The 19,235-nt window shown below is 52.3% G+C and overlaps 6 protein-coding genes across 6 annotated transcripts; 2 read left to right on the plus strand and 4 right to left on the minus strand.

Moving 5' to 3' along the window:
- Positions 1–413: 413 nt before the first annotated feature.
- On the plus strand, positions 414–1,650 carry M431DRAFT_492706 (hypothetical protein; the record flags this gene model as incomplete). Its single annotated transcript, XM_024917033.1, has 3 exons — positions 414–517; positions 672–1,456; positions 1,520–1,650. The coding sequence occupies 3 exons, from the start codon at positions 414–416 to the stop codon at positions 1,648–1,650; spliced, it is 1,020 nt and encodes a 339-aa protein (XP_024775925.1).
- A 1,692-nt stretch (positions 1,651–3,342) lies between these two features.
- M431DRAFT_138272 (hypothetical protein) lies at positions 3,343–5,158 on the minus strand. Its single transcript, XM_024912572.1, has 3 exons — positions 4,936–5,158; positions 4,061–4,525; positions 3,343–3,980 (listed from the first exon to the last, which is right to left on the minus strand). The coding sequence occupies exons 1-3, from the start codon at positions 4,989–4,991 to the stop codon at positions 3,794–3,796; spliced, it is 708 nt and encodes a 235-aa protein (XP_024775926.1). The 5' UTR covers positions 4,992–5,158; the 3' UTR covers positions 3,343–3,793.
- A 1,456-nt stretch (positions 5,159–6,614) lies between these two features.
- On the minus strand, positions 6,615–8,013 carry M431DRAFT_505991 (hypothetical protein). The gene is made up of 3 exons (XM_024918734.1): positions 7,479–8,013; positions 6,812–7,389; positions 6,615–6,748 (listed from the first exon to the last, which is right to left on the minus strand). The coding sequence occupies exons 1-3, from the start codon at positions 7,681–7,683 to the stop codon at positions 6,629–6,631; spliced, it is 903 nt and encodes a 300-aa protein (XP_024775927.1). The 5' UTR covers positions 7,684–8,013; the 3' UTR covers positions 6,615–6,628.
- Positions 8,014–9,328: 1,315 nt separating this feature from the next.
- On the minus strand, positions 9,329–10,163 carry M431DRAFT_371341 (hypothetical protein). The gene has a single exon (XM_024914640.1). The coding sequence runs from the start codon at positions 9,977–9,979 to the stop codon at positions 9,473–9,475; it is 507 nt and encodes a 168-aa protein (XP_024775928.1). The 5' UTR covers positions 9,980–10,163; the 3' UTR covers positions 9,329–9,472.
- Positions 10,164–10,674: 511 nt separating this feature from the next.
- Positions 10,675–11,675, plus strand: M431DRAFT_479969 (hypothetical protein; the record flags this gene model as incomplete). Its single annotated transcript, XM_024915821.1, has 2 exons — positions 10,675–10,702; positions 11,179–11,675. The coding sequence occupies 2 exons, from the start codon at positions 10,675–10,677 to the stop codon at positions 11,673–11,675; spliced, it is 525 nt and encodes a 174-aa protein (XP_024775929.1).
- A 4,781-nt stretch (positions 11,676–16,456) lies between these two features.
- M431DRAFT_371362 (hypothetical protein) lies at positions 16,457–17,513 on the minus strand. Its single transcript, XM_024914641.1, has 2 exons — positions 16,677–17,513; positions 16,457–16,612 (listed from the first exon to the last, which is right to left on the minus strand). The coding sequence occupies exons 1-2, from the start codon at positions 17,238–17,240 to the stop codon at positions 16,589–16,591; spliced, it is 588 nt and encodes a 195-aa protein (XP_024775930.1). The 5' UTR covers positions 17,241–17,513; the 3' UTR covers positions 16,457–16,588.
- Between the last annotated feature and the right edge of the window lie 1,722 nt (positions 17,514–19,235).

Below are 19,235 nucleotides of genomic sequence, written 5' to 3' on the forward strand. Positions count from 1 at the left end.
GTGATCAGTTGTCCGTAGTCAGGGAACTTTTCTATTTTCCCTTTGCCCCTTTTTTCTCTTCTTCTTCGTCTTTATATATGAGCCGTGGTTCTTCGCCCCTAAAAAAAAAAAGCTGCCCTCTGAAACTCTCTCCAAAACCCCACGATATACCCCGCGTCATCGCTTGTATTGCCGAGCTGTACCAGTGCTAGCCGTTGCCTCACTACAGCTCTACCCTCTTCTCCAAATAGAATCCCCAAACTCTTTCTCTCAACCTCAATTCGATTCATTTCAATCCAATTGCTTCCCATAATACCCGCGTCGCCGAGATCTACATCCAGGGACACGGAATTCACCACCACCAGCAAGCTCCTCTGCTGTATAACTAAAACCAAGCTTCTCCCAAATTACATCATCGCTTCACAACCGCCACCATGAGCGCAGACACGGGCGAAAAAGTCAACACCCACATCATCACACTCACGCGCTTCCTTACCGAAGAGCAGATTAAGCACAAAGAAGCCACTGGTGATTTCACGTACGTTTTCAAATTTCACCTGCTGACTTTCCACTGCACGAGTTGCACGAGCATTGAATGAAGTCACTCCATTGAGTTGCACTGCGTTACCACTGCTATCCCACTCTCCCACAAAAGAAGCAAACAGCAAAAGACTAACATTCAACTCAAACAGACTGCTTTGCCATGCTCTCCAATACTCCTTCAAGTCCATCGCCTACTACATCCGCCGCGCCACCCTCGTCAACCTGACGGGTCTGGCCGGCTCCTCCAACACCACCGGCGACGAGCAGAAGAAGCTCGACGTCATCTCCAACGACCTCTTCATCGAGGCCATGCGCTCCTGCGGCAAAGTCGCCATGCTCGTGTCCGAGGAAGAAGAAACCGAGATTCACTTCCCCCAGGCCGCCGGCGCCCGCTACATCGTCTCCTGCGACCCCATCGACGGCTCCTCCAACTTGGATGCCGGAGTGTCTGTCGGCACAATCTTCGCCATCCACAAGATCCCCGACGGCGTCAACGTCGCCAGCAAGGAGGACATCCTCAAGCCCGGGACTGAGCTCGTCGCCGCCGGCTTCACAATGTACGGCGCCTCCGCACAGCTCGTCATGACCATGAAGGGCAGCACCGTCAACGGCTTCACGCTCGACAACGGCATCGGCGAGTTCATCCTGTCTCACCCGGATATGCGCATCCCAAAGTCGCGCGCAATCTACTCCGTCAACGAGGGCAACTCGCTGTACTGGGAGGACAAGACCATCAACTACTTCAACTCGCTCAAGCAGGCACAGGCCGACGGCAAGCCTTACAGCGCCCGTTACATTGGTAGCATGGTTGCCGATGCGTACCGTACGCTTCTGTACGGAGGCATTTTCGCCTACCCGGCGGACAAGAAGAGCCCCAAGGGCAAGCTTCGTATTCTGTATGAGTGTGCGCCCATGGCCTTGGTTTTTGAGAATGGTAAGTCGTCATATCAGCCCGTTTGGTAAAATTCGACTGGAGACTAACTTTGGCATGTGATAGCTGGCGGCCAGGCTGTTGACAGCACAATGAACAGAATGTTGGAGGTTGTACCAGAGCACATCCACGACAGGTCAGGTATCTTCATGGGCAGCTATGACGAGATTGAAAAGGTCAAGTCCTTTTACAAATAAGCAAAGGTAGCGAATGAAAATGGGAGAGTGGAGTGGAATGCATGACATGAGTAAAACTGCATCATGGTCCATTGATTTGCACCAAGCATGACGTCTATATCACCATCTCTTCTAGATGGATTCAAATCATATAAACTTATATATAATTGTACAAATCTCATATTGCAACTTGCTGTCTTCTTCCAAGTAACCAACTCCTGAGGAGAGAGACTCAAAACACTCATGGGGAGAAACTCACATAGCAACTTACCAAAGCTTCGGTATCAGCCTCAGCGTATTCTGCTTCCACTCTTGATAGTCCTTTCTGTCGCCATACCGCTTGTCATACTTTGCTTCAGAAAGGGGTACACCAGACACCTTGAGGAGCAAAAACGCTGCAAACGCAGGACTGACGAAATGACAAGGCAGTGGTCGCGAGGATACCCAAGACTCCCCCAGATAGACCAAGAGATTGCTGCATCGGCCGTCGGGCGAGCACCCCGGCTGTCGCAGTAACTAGGCCGGTCCAGAGTACGATTTCTCCAAAGTATGTAGTTGGAGAACCGACAATCAGCCATCATCCTCCGTTAGTTTCATCCATGTGTTTCGAACTCTCCCTATAGGATCTCGATTCGTAGGATTCTATACATGCCTCTTTGAGAAAAGCCCGCGTGTCATAAACTCTTCATCATCATGTAGCTTAAGCTTCTCATCCTTTCGTCACTGTGCATCTGCCAACAACCTCGCACGCAAGCCAGAGCGAAAGCCTCCCCGGCAGTCATTCTCGGGAAGTAGCAGATGACAGCACTGCCGCTGGGAACGGCGTTGAGCATAAAATCACGGGCATAAGCTCGAGTGAGACTCAGATGGCCTAGAAAAAGAAGGCAGCAGGCTTGTGGCGGATGGAAGCAAATCTGGAATCATGGCTTGTTGGTAAGAAATGCGGTGGAAGAGGTTCGAAGGAGCCAACTTTAGGTTTTGGTGGTGGAAGAGCAATTAGTTTCAGCCTTTTGTTACAAAAAAGGGGGACACAGAGAGAAAACAGTGTGTATAAGTGTCTGAGTCTGATTTGTTTCGGAGGATGACAGCCGGGGAAGTAAGAAGATCAAATTCTCTCCCCTCCTCCGGCCGTGAGGAACTCCGGGATTAACAGGTCAAAAGAGAGCTCTCACGCCGCACAGCCCATGCCGCAGTCATTCCCGTCAAACGGGCTGCCTTGAGCTCAGCATTCCCGCCAGCGACATCCGCACCCGCGCCCGCCCATCCACCCCCTCCCTCCTCTCAGCAGAGGGCCGGCAGCCCAGGAAGCTTCGCGCCGGCGTGCGTAAGCAAAGCAACGCAATTGAGCTCGCAAGTCGCGGGGAGATATAAGCCTAGCGCGCCGACAGCCAGGTAAGGTCACCCGGACCCGGACACGTCAACGAAGCGCTCCGATCCGGGCAGCGAACTTGAAGGATCGCCACGGCGCCTTGGTAGGGCAAAGGCGGTGGCGATGCAAGGCCAAGGATCGCATGAAGGGGGGAGTGAAAGTCGGTCGAGTACGGAGTAGAGGTATGGCTGCTGAGGCGATTACACGATTAGAGTCTGACTGTATTGCGTAGTTATCGGATTATGGTTGTGGTGTCAATGCTATTTTGTTGTGAACTTGCTTTGCGTGGCAATGGCAGCTTTGGTGAGAACCGGAAAGAATACCAGCCTTGGATGAAACTAGCAGCAGATAACCGATACCTAGGTATAATCAATTCAAAGCGAGGTTTTAAAATAAAATGTTTAGTAGTTTTACCTACCTGTCATTGCCGTGAGCAGGGGGTGCAATTTGTCCGATAACAATGCAGCATGGCGTTGGAAGAGCTAAATCGAGCTTCAAGTAGTGACGACATCGTTGCCGCAACCTGTTGCGATCCAGCTGCGGGAAGCCATTCGCATGCAACTGGTCACTGTGTAGACAGACATTTTCGTTATCAAGACAGTTTCACATTCCAAGCACAATATAGGACGTCGAATGACCAAAGCAGATGTTGATTAAGTAGTTGGTTTGTGTAGAGCAGTTGTCCGTCTGTTTTGTGAATAAGTTGTCGTAAGCCGTATAAGTCGGCTATAGGTCAAATCATATGCTTCATCGTTATTTCAATTGCCCATCATTAATCCAATTGATGCAGCTCCTTCAAATTAACCCACATAGCAGCCTTCGAAACCAACTACGCCGGCAGGTTTGCACCTTGTTCAACTCCGCAGCTTCAATAGCAGCCTTAGGATCGTCGTCCTCTTCCTCTTCATCCTCTTCAATCTCTCTCCTAGCGGCAATAGCATGGATTTCGATGGAGAAGTCCCCCTCCTGGTCTCCAAAGAAACTATAATTCTCACGAGTCAATTCCAGAGTCCCCCACGCATCGAGTCATTTCAAAGGGGGTAGATCGTGGGTTCTCCTCACCTTCGCATCATCAAACCAACTCGCTTGATCTTAGACAGATCCAACGGCTTCGCATCCGGCTTCGGCCTGCCTCGATACGTCGGCTCAAACGCAGTCCACGGCAAAAACACCGTCTTCAAGTCAATCTCCGATCCCGCCTCCGAGACCGTGAACTCGGCCTCCCAGCTGATACCAGCCTCCTCACGCCCGTCGCCCCTCTTCGGGGGTATCTCGTCCTTGAGCGTCAGCGCGTATCGTTTGCCATCGGCTTCGGCCACCGAAACGATGATGCCCTCGTAGCCCGACAGGTCCCAGTCCAACACCCCCAAGCTATGCTGCGATGCGAAGCCGGCACCTCCAAGCGTCTGGGTATCGAGATGGCCGTAGAACCGGGCCTTTTCGGGGTTTATCACGGAGAGGTGGGACTGGCTGGCGCCTCCGCGGACGCGATCATCTGAAGTGACCCATAATGAAGAGTCCCACGGTCTTTTTGTTGGTAGGGGCGGGTTTCAGTTAGCCTCGATATGCTTCACTTTTTTCCTTTTTCATTTTCTTTTTTGCCCGCTCGCTTGCTTGCTACCTCCAATGGCTTCATCTTCCCCCTTTCCCCAGTTATTCATACCATCAAGGGGTGTGCTGCGGTGCCAAGAAGGAAAGAGGCAAGATTCCAAACCCCAAAGCCACCGCCGTGTGGTCTAGACTTCCGATTCGCTTCCAACTCATTCCCAATCGAGCCAATGATCAGATTAGGGCATGATAGGCTCCCACAGTGTGTATACCAAATGAGGAAAAAAGGTAGAGGGGTGAGGAAAACAAAAAACACAAAGAAGCCATCGCGGCGCAGGCAAAAGGCGGATAAGGAACCAGCGCAAAGTTGAGGGAGGGGAGTCTCTTACTGGTCTCCACCATACAGATAGAGCAGTTGCTGCCAGCGAGTCGTGGCGTGCATCATTGTTCGAAGGAAAGAGATTGCGCGGCGGCGATTTTTTTTTTTCTTTTGTTGATATTGAATTATTAATTGCAAGCAAGAGATGGCGAAGTTTCAAACTTGCTGCTCTAGAGTCCCGTAGCCTCGCCAGCGGTAGCCTTGTTGGGTCAAGATTCAATGTTGCAGCGAGTAAGTTGTAGCTTCGGCTAGGTCTCGTGCGGATACTCCGATCGGGCGAGGCAAGCTGGAGCGGAGTATTCTTACTCCGGACTTTTTCTCCAGATTCCTTAGTAATGCCCTCTTTGCTCTGGCTCTAAGCTCCGAAAACTCCAGCGGAGACAAACCTGTCAAAACCAAACTTCGGGGGGGCGTAACAAAGGCGAAGTAAATCCGATCTCAAGCCACGAGCCACAAAAGCCAGCAAACCCCAAAAAAGATGCCAAATACCTACACACTGACACGCAACAAACTCGCCCAAACGCCTCCATTCCCACGTGCTTGATAGGTGACGGGGATGGCTGCTCCCTAGAAACAAAGGAAGCGCTACTTAGAAATCCTTCCTTCACGCAACACGCATGTCCATGGGCAAAACAAGAAAATGCCACTTCGAGACGCAGAAAAAGCCTCCGCTTCTCCGGCCAAATTCTCCCCGCAGAAACTTTCCGTAGACAAGCAAAAAAGAATAGGGACAAGAAAGCAACGAGCCTTCGCTTGCACTCCAAGCGCCGGGCGCATGTGGCGCTACTATTTTTACCGCTGCGGCCGCAACCAAACTATCTCGAGGTAGTGTGGCTTCGTCCACATGGCAGTTGGGCAGTGAACCCAAGCCAACCAAGCCATGCCAGTAGCGTCGCCGGTTCGTCCGCTGCGTCGGGACAGCAGCTGTTTGACTTCACTTCCAAATCATCATTTGCCTGGTAGAGCTGTAGGCAAGCTGTAAGCACGATGCAGGCACGATGTAGGCACAAGATGATGAAGTGTAAGAACAATGTGTGTTTTTTTGATATTTGAGCACGCTTCTAGTGCCCGATCCGTAAAGTATTCCGGCGGGGATATCTAGTATAATCCAAAATGGAGAATAAAGTAAAAAAAAAGAGAAAACACCAAAAAAAGCTATATCCAACAAACCTGTGCTGAGCATCAGGTTAGAGTACATGTACCCAAAAGACCAAGCCAGATGAGATGCTAATCACATCGATCAATCCGTTGCTCCTTGGAACGCCCGCCAACCCAACCCATCTTTCAAGTCATCCCAATTTCCACTTCGTAAAGAACACAAACAAAAAAGTATAAAAAAGGTGGTAACACAAATATTGAGCTCAACCAAGGCTCCCCAAGAAGAGTGAACGAGACCCACAATCGCCATGCTATTTGTCCTCATGAAAAAATAATAAAAAAGTAACCCTTTGCGCACTAGTAGTGCTGTGAACCCCGTGCATAAAACCAGAAATCATTTTTCGTGATGTCAAATCACCACCACCTTGTTGAGTCCGGTGATCGGACTCGGTGAAGAGGCGGGTAGAGTAGTTTGTGACAAGGTGGTGCATATGTACTTCGGAGTGTAGATGGAAAGGGAGGATGATGAATTGTATGAAATCTGGTGTTTTTTTCTGTTTTGCGTGTTTTTTTCTTCGTTTTGCTTTTCTGTTTTTTGCTTCCATTTAATGCTGGTGCTGCATCATGGCCGGAGATCCGGGCATGGACAGCGGGGTTGTAGGGTACTCGAAGCCCGTCTCAGAGCAGGCAGCCGAGTGGTCGTATGAGTGCGACAGAGGAGGAGTCTGTGGCATTCAGAATCAGCAACGCAGATCCCGAGAGTAGGAGAGATGCCTAGCCGAACTCACCAGAGGGTTGGATGGGTCGTAGGGAGTGGGCATGCCCATGTCGTGAGTGGGCATGAAGCCATAGCCAATGTAGGGGCTGATGACGTTGTCGGGATACAGATCCCGCTTGATGGGCTCGCTGTAGTGTCCCAGAGGAGGCAGCGAAGCAGGCATGGCGGTGGCCGTCAGGTAGTTGGGGTATGCCTCAGCGGTGGTCATGGTGGGATAGGCGTGAGCAGATCCGTAAGGGTTGATGAGCAGCTCATCGGGAGCCGGGTAGGTTGTGTAGGAGAAGACGGGCGGCGTGTTGGAGCGCTCGCGCTCGTCGTGGTGGTGGTAGGCGGGAGGGGCAAAGGCAAGCTCCTCGTGCGACTCCATGGGAGGAGTGAATTGACCCTGAGACACGATGGCCTTGGGAGGAGTCGGCAGGCGGACGGGAGCAGGCTGGTGGGCCTTGTGTGCCTTGGAGATTGACTGGCGCTTGGTGATCTTGTTGGGGCTGGTGTTGGACTGCACTGGCGAAGGCTGCTTCTCAGCATCGCCCTCTTCGGATCCAGCGCGGCGCTCAAGGTCCTCCAGACGGCGCTTAAGCTTCTTGCCTGCAAATGAGTGTTAGAGGGAGGGAAAAAAGAGAAAAAGGAAAAAAGATTGCGCTCCCAATTCCAAAGAGGCTGTGAGTGAGACATACGGTAATTGCGCTGAGCGATGCGGTTCTGTATCCTCCTGCGCTCGGCAAGATCTGAGATCTTGGTCCAATCCTCGTCAGGGTGGGCAGAGCTGCTGAAAGCACTGCTGGTGCCGTGGTTTGAGCAGTGCCTGGGAGGTGGAGGAGCCGGTGCTGCAACTGCAGCGTAGGCGTAGGGGTGTTGTTGTGAGATGGCGTACATGGCCATTGTGTGATGTGTTGATGTGTTGATGATGTTGTGTAGTAGAGAGATAAGAGCCGATATGACTGTTGGAGGGGTGCTGAGCAAAGCCGGCCTTGGGAAGAAAGTAAAAGAGGCTCTGCTTTGACTTGAAGAGTAAAGATGAAGATGGATGATTGGGATGAGATGTCGATTGGTATTATATAGCAGATGTGAGTCTGAGCAATTGTTGGATCGGAATGGTCATGACGGGTTGGACCAAGATGGGAGGATGAGAGAGTTAAATACTAGATGCCTCGACTTATCTGCCTGTGTCAGTCCAAAGCTCAGTGTGTATGCGACGAGACCCTGGACGGATGCTGCAGGGCTGCATGGGGCAGGCCTTGTGAAGCCCGCCCAGCAAGGCTTTGTACTATGTAATTAGCGTTGTTCTGGAGGTGGAGGGGGGTGAGGCGTGCACTGAAAAACGCTGTGACAGGCCATCCCGTCTACAGGAGCATGGTCGATCGGTGCCGGGGCGTGGCGGTAGCAGGACAAGACACGAGGTTTTGGGCTGCGCGGATGGATCTGGCTGTGCGTTCTGGCTGGACAGGGGGTGCGGCAGGAGTGGCCTATGCTGCAGTAGGCACTTGCACTTGTGCAGGGGGGTGTGGCCAGCACATCGACGCATGTTTTGTGCCTGTTGCAGTGACGGTAGGCGATGGTGTGGGAGTCTGCAGGCAGTTGCGAGTGGGATACTGGGTGCTGGATACTGCGGATAGAGCGGGGGGGGGCCAGAGCAGCAAAAGGCAACAAGGGGGGGAGTGGCGCTACTGCCGCCTGTCGGGAGGCGTGAGGACCAACTCTCTAGGTCCTGCCTGCCTCTGCCTCTAGCCTCTAGCTTTAGGGACAGGGCACCCGGGAGGTACTTTTCTTAGTGTCAGTGCTGCCCCCCTCCCAATACGTGCCTAGCGCGTGTTTGCTGTTGTGCCGCTACTAATTGTAGCACTACATGGCTTTGGCTCTGGTCGCTGGTTTTGTCATGAGCCAAATTTGCCCGGTTTTTCGCACATCCCATCCAGTGCCAGTGCCCCATCTGGCAAGCATTCATCGCTGTCTGCTGCTGGGCTGCTCTCCCTTGCCTTGCCTGGCTGCTACTGCCACTGCCACCAGACCAGCCGCGGGTCCCAGAAGAAGCGCCAAAAGACCAGTCCGCCTCTCCCGCCTCTTCCCCCCTACATGCCTATCGTTGCCCGGCAGGTACCTGTGCCGCTACGGTTCTATGGCTCTGTACCAGCCCGGATGCCAAACGTAGGTACCACCACGTGGGTACTCGCACCTGTTTACAGTATGATGAGCAGGCCGTGCGCCGGGGCAATTGTTGGGCCCTCTCCGCCTTTCCGCCCGACGTATACCCGCTGGCTGTCGGCACCTCGTACTCGTCCAAACATACGCTGGCTGTTTCGCAACTCGCACCAGCATGGACTCGTACCGCCCGCGTGTCCTAGGCGTGATACGATGCGGTTTTATACGATGTGATGTGATGTGAAAAGCTGCAAAGATGCGGTATGGGGACTGGGACTGTCGGTCTGCTAGGTTACCGGCAGGCATAACAAGTAAGGTACAAGTGGCCGGGCTAGGATGCAAAGCCAACGCTGTGCCGTCGTCGTCATAGGGCTGCGCTGACATGGCTCTAATGCTATTCGATGCTCAGAATGCTTAGCAGACACAAGCGCGAGTGCGAGTTGCTTCGACTTCTCCTATTTTTGCTAGCTAGCACACAGTTCAAGTGTCTTGTTTAGGCCCAAGCCATTGCTCCTAGTAGGGGGGTAGCCTTCTAGACGTCGAGACGTTGCATTCGAAACATTGCGCCCAGAAAGGAACGACCACGGCTAAGGCACCGGCCATTCCTTTTTGCTGGGCTAACGGTGTAGAAGGATCTTCGGACGAAATCGCATCTGGCCATTCCGCGCCTCGCATTGGCCAATGCGCCTTGGGAGGAAGGGCTTGCCGCCACCTGTTGGAAGATGGAATGCGTTGGCGGACCTTTTGCCGGCATCCATTCTCCGACCGGAGGCCCGTGAATACATGTGTTACAGTACGATACGGTGGCAGAAATGCCTCTTTGTGTCTTGTGTCTTTGGCAATGGCAGTCTACAATGCGTCCCGCAGCCCGCTCTGGCACGCACGCAGAGACGGCGCCGGTGTGCTTTAGGCTTTCTACCGGCTCCCGGTAAAATCGGCAAACATGAAAGCGTGCTGCTCGAAGAAACAAAAGTATAACTGTGCGGCCGGGATACTGTGCTCCATATCGCTCTCGCTCACTCAGAGTCCCGATAATCATTGGTAAACCCGTCGCGGCATGGCGAGTTATTCTTGTCCTTGGCTTTACTGCCGCGTCGCCGCTTCGGACATCGAATCGCAACTCCTCGCTGCTTAACCCGAGCCAAAGGATTGGGGCTCAACTGCTCGAATCGGCGCGAGAGGGGCGACCTGGCTCCGATGCGCCCCCCCTTCCAATCTTGTCCTTGTCAATCAATGCGGATGGCTCTCGCTCGTCCCGCTCTTCTTGGCCCATGACTCGACACAGCTCCCAAAACAGCGGCAGCACGAATAACACGTTTTGGTCTCCGGAATCTTGATAGAGGCCGTGAAAAAAGGGTTGAATTTGATTGTAGTATGAGTATTATTAGAATTATTTAGTAATCATCAATGCAAATGGCCAGGCAGCTCCGTACGAATATGGCGCTGTGTGGGAAAAGGTACATACAAACACCAAGTGCAAGCCCAAATCACATCGCTATCGCCAGGCGTGTGTGTGTCGTGTCTTTGCTCCACGTTTACCTATCGCGGCCAACCTTTTTGCCGTCCTGGTGGCGGCGGGCTTGGTCTTGTTCTCTCCTCTCTCGAAATAAAGAGCAAGCCCCCCAACAAAGGGCATCAGCATGTATCCGTACCTTACTTTTGCGGTGGCGTCGCTGTAGGGCTCATGCTGTCTCCGCCCGTAGGGCCAATGGCTCCAGGCTCAAGCGGCACATCATGAATGGGCTACGAGTACCGGACGGACGTAAGTTTTAGGTTGCGGCATCAGACAGGCAACGAAGAGGGAAAAAAGTATAGAAAAAGTAGTGACTGACGGGCGTGCGACTCTTTTGGCACGCTTGTCGCTAGAGAACCGTCTTGAATATGTAATCAAGTCAAACGGTTAACGCCCCTGGCGGCGTGGCGTCTCTTTCATCCCGAGACAACGGCCGACGTCAAATGAGAAGCGTGGTTTGCAGCAGCCATGGCGCGCCATGAAAGGCGAATCGTCAACGGTGACGCAGGATAGCCTCGTAAGGCGGCAGCTAGCAAGCAAGCAGGAATTTGGAACAGCGACCGGCTGTCGCCAAGAGAGAGAGCACTGCCCGTCTCCCCAAATCTCAAATCCTCATCCCCCCCATGTTCATGACTCTCCTCTACTCCTCCATTTGTCTAATACTGCACTGTAAATAGAGGAGCCAACTAACGTAACTAACCAAACTACCTGCTAATGCTAATCAGGAGCTTTCCAGCGGGGAGGGGGTGTGCGTGGCCACCTTGACCTTGGATTTGAGTTGACGAGGGAGAAAAAGGAAAAAGCTTGGGCTCAGCCTTCACCGGAGACTCTCGCTGCCGGCTGGCGGTGTTCCCAGACCTTTGCAAAAGGCGCCAGCCACCAGGAGGTTGAATTCAGCCTAACTCGTGGCAGCACACGTGCTTGTGTAAGGGCAGCTATTTTTGGCCCGCTCATGACGCCCATTACGAAAGCGATGCCAAAGAAACGGATCGGTAGTGCTCGGGCCTGTGATTGGCCTTCTCCCGCCCAACTCCCCCAAATCCCTGCTCCTCTGGACTCTGGACCTATTGCGCCTGCGACTAACTTAGTGCACTGGCGATATTGGGAACAGCGCGCGTTGCTCTCCAACAATCCGGCAATGGGCTCCTCCAAAAAGAGCCGCGGACAAGCGCCTAGCACCCCCAATCACGCCAGTCCTACACGCGGACACAGCTTTGGGTGAGGTTCTTCGCCTAGCTTCATCGAATTCCGCCGAGTCTAGCAAGCGAGGGTGGAAATGCTCTTGCTTGACGAGCATTGCCGGCCTCCAAAAAGCTTCACGCTGACGCCCTCGTTGATGATCCCGTCACTGGTTCCTATCTATAGCAATTTCAAAAGAGCCTCCGGAGACATGGCTAACCATCTCCCACTCTTAACACTCTAGATTTCTGCGACGTTGGAGAGACTCCCCTCCCCACCCCCCGGGGGGGGCCCTTTCATTTGCAGCACATGGCTATTTCATGGCACCACTGTCAGCGCCCAACCGTGCCGTCCCAACCCACCTCCCCCCATTCCCATTCCACGGTTTTGGCCAGCGTTGGGTGAAGTTGTTGATGCGTGCGAGATGCGCGCCTATCTAACTCGGTACTGTACGCCGAGTCTCTCCCAAGTTGCAACCAGAAGGGGGACCCTCCCCCCGTTTTTCCCGTCTGGTATCTTGCCGCTCTGCCTCTTTTACTGGGCGAGTTGCGCGGCATGGAGATGCGCGGGGATTGCTGTGTTGTACGAATGGCCTGTACGAGTAACCGGCTTGTATGGAGCTCTCCATCTGTGCTTCTGCCAGAGCTTGCCTGGCCCCAATTAGACGACCTTGCTGCCCGGGTCAGGTGGACTCCCACACTGATATTTTATTTGAAAGCAGTACATACGAGTACTGCACGTACACGTACTCGTACCGAGCACAGGCTCAGGCTCAGGCTCAGGCTCAGGCACAGAAAATGGCCGGCCAAAGTGGATAGACCGGTGACTAATCCCCTTGTTCGTTCTGTACGTGTAATCACGATTTCCCCAACCGACATCTGATGCGCAGCTAGCAGCACATCTGCCAGCGAGAAGCGCATACTAGCAGCAGCACCAGAGCCCTACGGAGGTAAAGAGGCCCAAGCACCCACATCTCCAAATCCAGCCTCCTGGCTTTGGGGAGAAATGGGAAATGATTCGCATCAATCTTTTCGCCTCCAGAAAGCAAAAAACAACAAAGGGGAAAATAATCGCTCGTATCGTAGCTAGCTGTCGTGAAAATCGATACCATCTCCATCCAGCAGGGCTGCCAGCCAAACTCCCCGGGGGGGCAAGGGGGCCAAAGTATCAGCATCATCATCATGAGCACCCCTTTCATTAACTTTGGAGGGTATGGGTCCAGTTTGTGCCGTGCCAGAACCATGTGTGTGAGTGTGAGCAGGTTCTGGTGGTTGGGCTGGGTGGTCATCCCACGTCCACAGGCCACCGCGGCATCCCGGGAGCTCCTCCAAAAGATCCCGACCCCGGCTCGCAAAAAAAGGCCGTCGCAAAAGACCAAGACGGACGGACGGCGTACCACAGCGAGGGCCGGGAAGAGAGAAACTCTGGCACTGGCCACTACAAGCACAAAGTAGCGGCGGCCGATCCCTTGCCTGAACAGGGCTTTAGATCACCGGTGACCTTTTTTGTCATCATTCACCAAGCTTCAGGGGTGTGGGGGCCCCGAGCCCAGCCAATGGGTCGTCTTCCCTAGCCGTCGGGACGCCATCTGCCACATGTCAACCTCTGCCGAGCCTCCCTCTCAGCCCTACTATCCCAACGCTGTGGATAGGCAAAAGCCCGGTTGGTTCTCGTGCTGTCGTCAACGGGAAGGGGGGGGAGGGAGGGGATCGTATCCCTTGGATCTGGTTCGCCCTACGACACGCTTCCTGTGCAGTGCTCAGCTCCTTAATTCTTACCACAACCGGCCATAATAATCGGAGTGCTCTTCCCCCCTGAGTCTAAATAAAGCTTGCTTGCAAAACAAAATATGCAGGGTCGCAGACTAGAGAAGCAGAATGGAACGGTGGGAGGGAGAAATAGAATGGCCGAGAAGAGACGCACGGGAATAAAGGTGACGCCGATGGTTACGATTCCATAACATCTGATGGTTCTATTAATTTCACGTCGCAACCACACCTCGAAATCGTTTGCCTATTATGGAATCCGGACTTAACAAACCGGACTATTGATGTCCAAACAAGTACGGGGTAGGAGATTGGAGATTAGAGATTGCCTAAGTGCCGTTCCAGTTTCCATTAGTGGCGCCACCACATCACACACGCTACAGAACACGCCCACCAGCCACAAAAACCTGCCGCACTGCCGCGCCTTTTTCTGTTAAAGTTGCCCGTGCGAAAAAGGGAAAACGGATGATTGATGATGAAACGCGTCTAAGCAGAGAAGCTTTGCCCTTCATTCTCAAATCAATGACGGAAACACGGGGTGGGCTTGTTGGCTATTTCCCTCATGGCCAAAACTCGAGCAGCCGCGGATTCGCGGGCGCAAATGCCGCTGCATGGATTTTGCCAAAAAGCTAGTTTTATTTCCCTCTCTCTCTTTGTCTGTAACTCGTAATGTAGTTTTTTTGCCCAGTTGATGAGGGGCGGTTTAAGATTTGATTTTGAAAGAGGGGGATCGTCGAGCTACGACAAAGTACCAACTGGCCATGTCGGGGGCAACAGTTCTTTGTCCCACGCCCATCTCGTGAGGCAAAAAAAAAAAAAAAAAAAAAAAAAAAACCAAGAAAAAAAAAAAAAGGGTCGCATAATGATAACGGCGTCAACGACATCGCTTAAGTCGTCAAAACGGACCCCAAATCTCGGCCATGTGAGTGTCAGAACCATATCACACGCATGCTTGTAGGTCACAGAAAAAGCAGGTTCGGTGTGCGCCCGCAGAGGCGGCTAGCTGCCCATGCGCAAAAGAACATGATGAAAAAAAGTTACCTGTAATAATAAACGAGGCAAGGCAAGGCAAGCGAGAGCGAGGGAATTGCTAGAGGATCCCCAGGTGGGGAGGAGGGTGTACCGACAGAAGGGAACGATGAGATCGATGGCCCAAAGTAGAATCTCGTGTGTGAGAGATTGGCAAAGGGTTGATTGAGGTTTCATGGGGTGCTATTGGGGAATCGGACCACGGCGGCGACTTTTTCTTGCTTGCTCTTTGCCCCCCGTCGCTTCACCATACTATATTTCTTGAATCACGATTAATACAAACTAAAACTGAGTTGCAATATCCCAGGTTTGATAACAGGACAGGGACGGGACAGGCGTGCCTAACACGAATGCGGCGCCCATCAACCCTAACCATCCCGCTGGGAATCTCAAGTATTACCCTTTTAGGTAAGCCATACTTTTTGAGCGAGTCCCGGGGGGGTGTTGGCTTCGCTGCCTGTTTCCCTTTTCTCGCTCTCTCTTCTCTCCTCGTGCCAACAACTTTGCTGGCGGATAACCGGCATTTTGGCACGATCCACTCCCGGTGGACTGGATCCGTACGACTGGGACCCCCTTGAGCGGACAAGGGGGGCGGGGAGAGCAAGTACCAGACGAGAAAGCAAGGCTTCAAGGACAATATAGACGGCTGCCCCAATCGGGGAGATGGGCAGAGGATGAGCTTTGCCTTGCGAACGATGGGCTACGAGGGGGGCCATAGGCTACGACTTTGCAATCTCCTTGGGCGCCGCTAGTGTGACGATGCCAAAAATGCTGCCGAGACATGATGAAGCGAGGACGTGGGACCTAAGACTGCCAAGCACGACGATGTTATCATAGCTACATGGGTGGTGACGACAAGGCTGTTGTTTGCGAGGAAGTCAATCAACACCAAAGAAGAAGAAGATCCATTAACTAAAATAAAATACAAATAAAAAAAATAAAAAATACAAATCAATAGATAACCAGAAATCAGGAAATGAATGAAAAACATGTGCAGTTTATCTCCGTCGCCACCATCTTGCAATCACAAGCAAATCCGACAGAACCTCCTAATTCACCAAAATAAAACCGACAAACCACGAAATCATGCCGCAAAGTTCCCCCAAGGTCCCTCTCCACGGCATCAACCACCAAGCTTCAACCTCCGGAATACACCACCATACTCGTAGACCAAAAACCCTTGCGGCGTGCTGCGGCCATCCGGCGGCATGAAATTGTGCGCCGGGCGAATCTTGCTCCGACCGCGGTGGGTTCTCCCAGCGTTCCCAAACGGGCTCCTTTGGTAATCGCTGCCATGCTCTAACACTGATTGGCTGGGCCCATGGATTGATATGAGGTCGGGATCTCCATGGTCCACAGCGGTAGAGGAGATCCAATCACGGAGCTCAGCGACAGCCGTGAGTGGTCTCGCCAGCTCCCTTTGGTTTTGTCGGGGCTCCGATACCCAGGTCAAAAAAAAATTGTAGTACTGTAATGGGGTTCATGTTGATTAATCTGCGTGCCGAGCATCATTTGGGAACTGGGAATAATCTACGGGGGCACAGACATTCTACAGCACCTTGTATAATCTCTTTTTTTTTTTTTTTTTCGTTGGTTCCTGTTCTCTTGCATTGAAAGCAAGGGGTTACCGGCCTTTTGGTATAGTCCCGTCAGTAACTCCTAGCTCCATCGGGACAAAGCCTGTGGAATTGTTTGTTTCAATGCTGTTCCCTATTCCCACTTTCGTCTTGTGGTTTTTTCCTTTTGGTCCAGGCGACAGCGCCTTCGGGTTTCCGATCCTGGTAACCTACTCGTCGTCACGGTTTGGGGGGTGGGAGGCTATACCGTGGAAAAAACGCGCTTGGGAATACCACATATCCATGTCCGGCAGCTTGGAATCTATTTACGGATGTGGATGAGTTCACCTTACTAGCTATTTGCTAGCTAAAAAAAGCAAAGCAGAGCAAAAAAAGGACAATGGAGTGTAGAGAATCCAAACTTTATCCGCGACGGCGCCCTACAGAGTCGTACGATTTTTGGAACACACTATCGTGCCGTTCGGCCTTTTTTTGTTTTGTTTTGTTTTTTTCCCTTCATTTTCCCATGGCACTTTCATTTGGTATCTCGTGGGGCACTCCGGGATCGTGACAAGGCATACTGTACCGCTTCTTTGTCGTGCAGGTTAGTGGTGCCCAGGATCATGTAAGTCAGTCAGTCAGTCAGTCGCCAAGGACTCTCCACCCAATATTGAGTCAAGGGCAAGGTAAAATACCTATGTACTTGCATGCTGTAGCACTCGTGCACCTGTTCGCAAGCAAGCATACGACAGGTATCGTATCTCTCCAGTCGAGCAGTTCCCAGCAGGCAACAGGGAATTTGTTTTGCCGGAGTATACGGAGTATACGGAGCTCCAGAAAGCCGTAACGCCCTCCCCCATACTCCGGTTGGCCACTTGTATTCCCATCTTTGAGCTTGAGCAACACTCCAAGGTCAACTTTGGGACTTTGATCGCCCACGAGCGTTTCCCCACAGGGCCTTATCGGGGAGCAAAGGGAAAGCAAACACAGCCTTATTCCCGAACCAGAGCAGCATCTCGTTGCCAACTTTGCGAGTGCCGCAAGCTTATTTCGAGATGTGACAGATTTGCGGTTTGGGATTTCCCAAAAGTCAAAAAAAACGCCGAAACTCCGCATCTCGCTGTCTTTCCGTCTCACTGGTCTCTTTGCCGCGCAAATCATCTCGGGCTGTACTTGTGGTAGTTCCGTCGAATGTGCGCAAAAGACCGCACACGAAGAGGGCCGGGTCTTTGGTGCTCCGTAACCTACACCTTTCATCTCCCGCCATCAAAAAGAGAGGCTAACTCGGGAATAAAGGCGAACTTCGAACTCTCCAACTTGACTTAGTCAGAACTTGGCTCTCCCGTACCCGACAGCCATAAGCTCCAATTTGCGCTCGGGAGATGGCCGAGTTCCATTTTACCCCTCCCCTCTCTGGGCCCTCTTTTTTAAGCTGCTCCCGGGCTCCTGATTGGTTCCCACACCACACCCCTTGGAGCCAATTGGAGAGGCGAACCCCCCGCGTTTCTGCTTTCTCAAATTCTTTTTTTGCCCTACTTTTTTGGGGCCTGGTTAGTCAGTAACCGACTAAGCCGCTTCCGGAATTTACAGTATCGAACAGCTGCTAGCCTGCGCCTTTCTCTGGCCGCCCCCCCTCCCCCCCACCTCCCGCTTCGATTTGCCGCCAACCTTGGGGGTTCTCCATAATTGGGGCTCGTGTTTGTCGGGGCCTTGCAAATGAGGTCAATCAAAATACCCCAAGAGACCCCAAGGGAAATCTGCCGCACAGCTTCAAAGAGGCGCGAAAGTGCGTATCGAAAAAGCGTGCTCCACTTTCGTCCGTCTCGTCTGGGACGCGGCTCGCCTGGGATGTACTTTGTAACTGTATCTTTTTGGAATGGGCCTTTGGGGTTCCACATCTTTAACCTCGCTTCCGTTTCTTCAATCCCACGGTACGTACCTGAGGCTACCGCCGTGGTGGGAGACCTTTTTAGTGGTGGCATTGCAACTGGAGCCCAAAGAACGGAACATGTACCCTGTAGTTGTCAAACTGACGACGTAGTTACTCGTACAGTAACTGGAATAATTGTTCGTGTTGTGTAATCATCTTGACCCTCGCTTAGGATGATTACAAACAATGGACAAACATTGATCAAATCAAAATCGGGATGCAGATGGGATGCAGTTGCTGTGCTGATTAATGCCAGGAGGTGATTACAATTACAATTCCACCATCTCATCTCTGCAGGATTTCAGGGCTGATCTGTGTCCGATTTGGACCAGTTCATCAATTTGCCATGGGGTTCGGCGTTCCAATGGGGAAATTATACAACACAAGAGAAAGAACCAAAAGGCATCTGAGACATTCGTGTTCCAGGTCGTCGGAAGCGGCAAGCGACGGGAAGGGCATCGCTCGCACACCACCCCCCTCGCTTCTACAACGTGCTACTTGCTGGCAAACCAGCAACCGCTCCAATTAATCTATTTGCCTTTTGAGCTTTGTTCGCTTTAGGAAACCAATTGTACTTTTGGGGGGGCATGTCCACAACAGCTTTCGGAGGAACTCGAGAAGCCTCAAGGTTGGCAGCGTGTAAGAAAAGAAACGCCGCCAATGAGATGATGTGCAAAGGGCAGATTGGCAGCATCTGGGCCACCCATGATGTGCGTGCCGTGGCCGTGCTAAGCCTTGTCAGTGGTGCATCATCAGCAAAGAAAAGCTGGGTTTTAAGCCGCACGCCAAGTGCTTGCGCGCGCGCGCGCCTGCAAGGTTTAAAGGTGAAGGGTATGGAAAAAACCCAAATACCTCGGAACATGATAATTGGGGGTGTGTGTATGTACATCTGTCGTCTGTCGTCTGCGCTCGAAATTGCATTGTTACTTGTAATCAATCCTCGGGACTTGTTTCCTCCGGAAGCCAGATTCAAACGAACTAGGCGCCGAAACGGGAAATTTGGGGTTGGAAAGGTTAAAGTCCAATGAATGGCATTCAAGATTTGGAATTGCGGCGACAGGCGGCCGCTGTAAAGTGCACACAGCCTGGTTTTTTTTAGGTACTCGTCCCTTGCTAGTTTCTACGACATGGTTTAGTTAGCAATTGGGACAAAATCAAAGGTCCGATATCGTGCATGGCCGATAGCCGTAGCAGGTACTCGCAACTCGGCTACCCAAACGCCAAAATACCCAGGTACGGATACAGAGAGTCACAAAATGACCTCAAGACTGGAGTTGATATCCGTATAGCCGCGTTGCCAAACGAGACAGACGAGAAACAAG

Source organism: Trichoderma harzianum, assembly GCF_003025095.1.
Source record: "Trichoderma harzianum CBS 226.95 unplaced genomic scaffold M431scaffold_4, whole genome shotgun sequence".
NCBI lineage: Eukaryota > Fungi > Ascomycota > Sordariomycetes > Hypocreales > Hypocreaceae > Trichoderma > Trichoderma harzianum.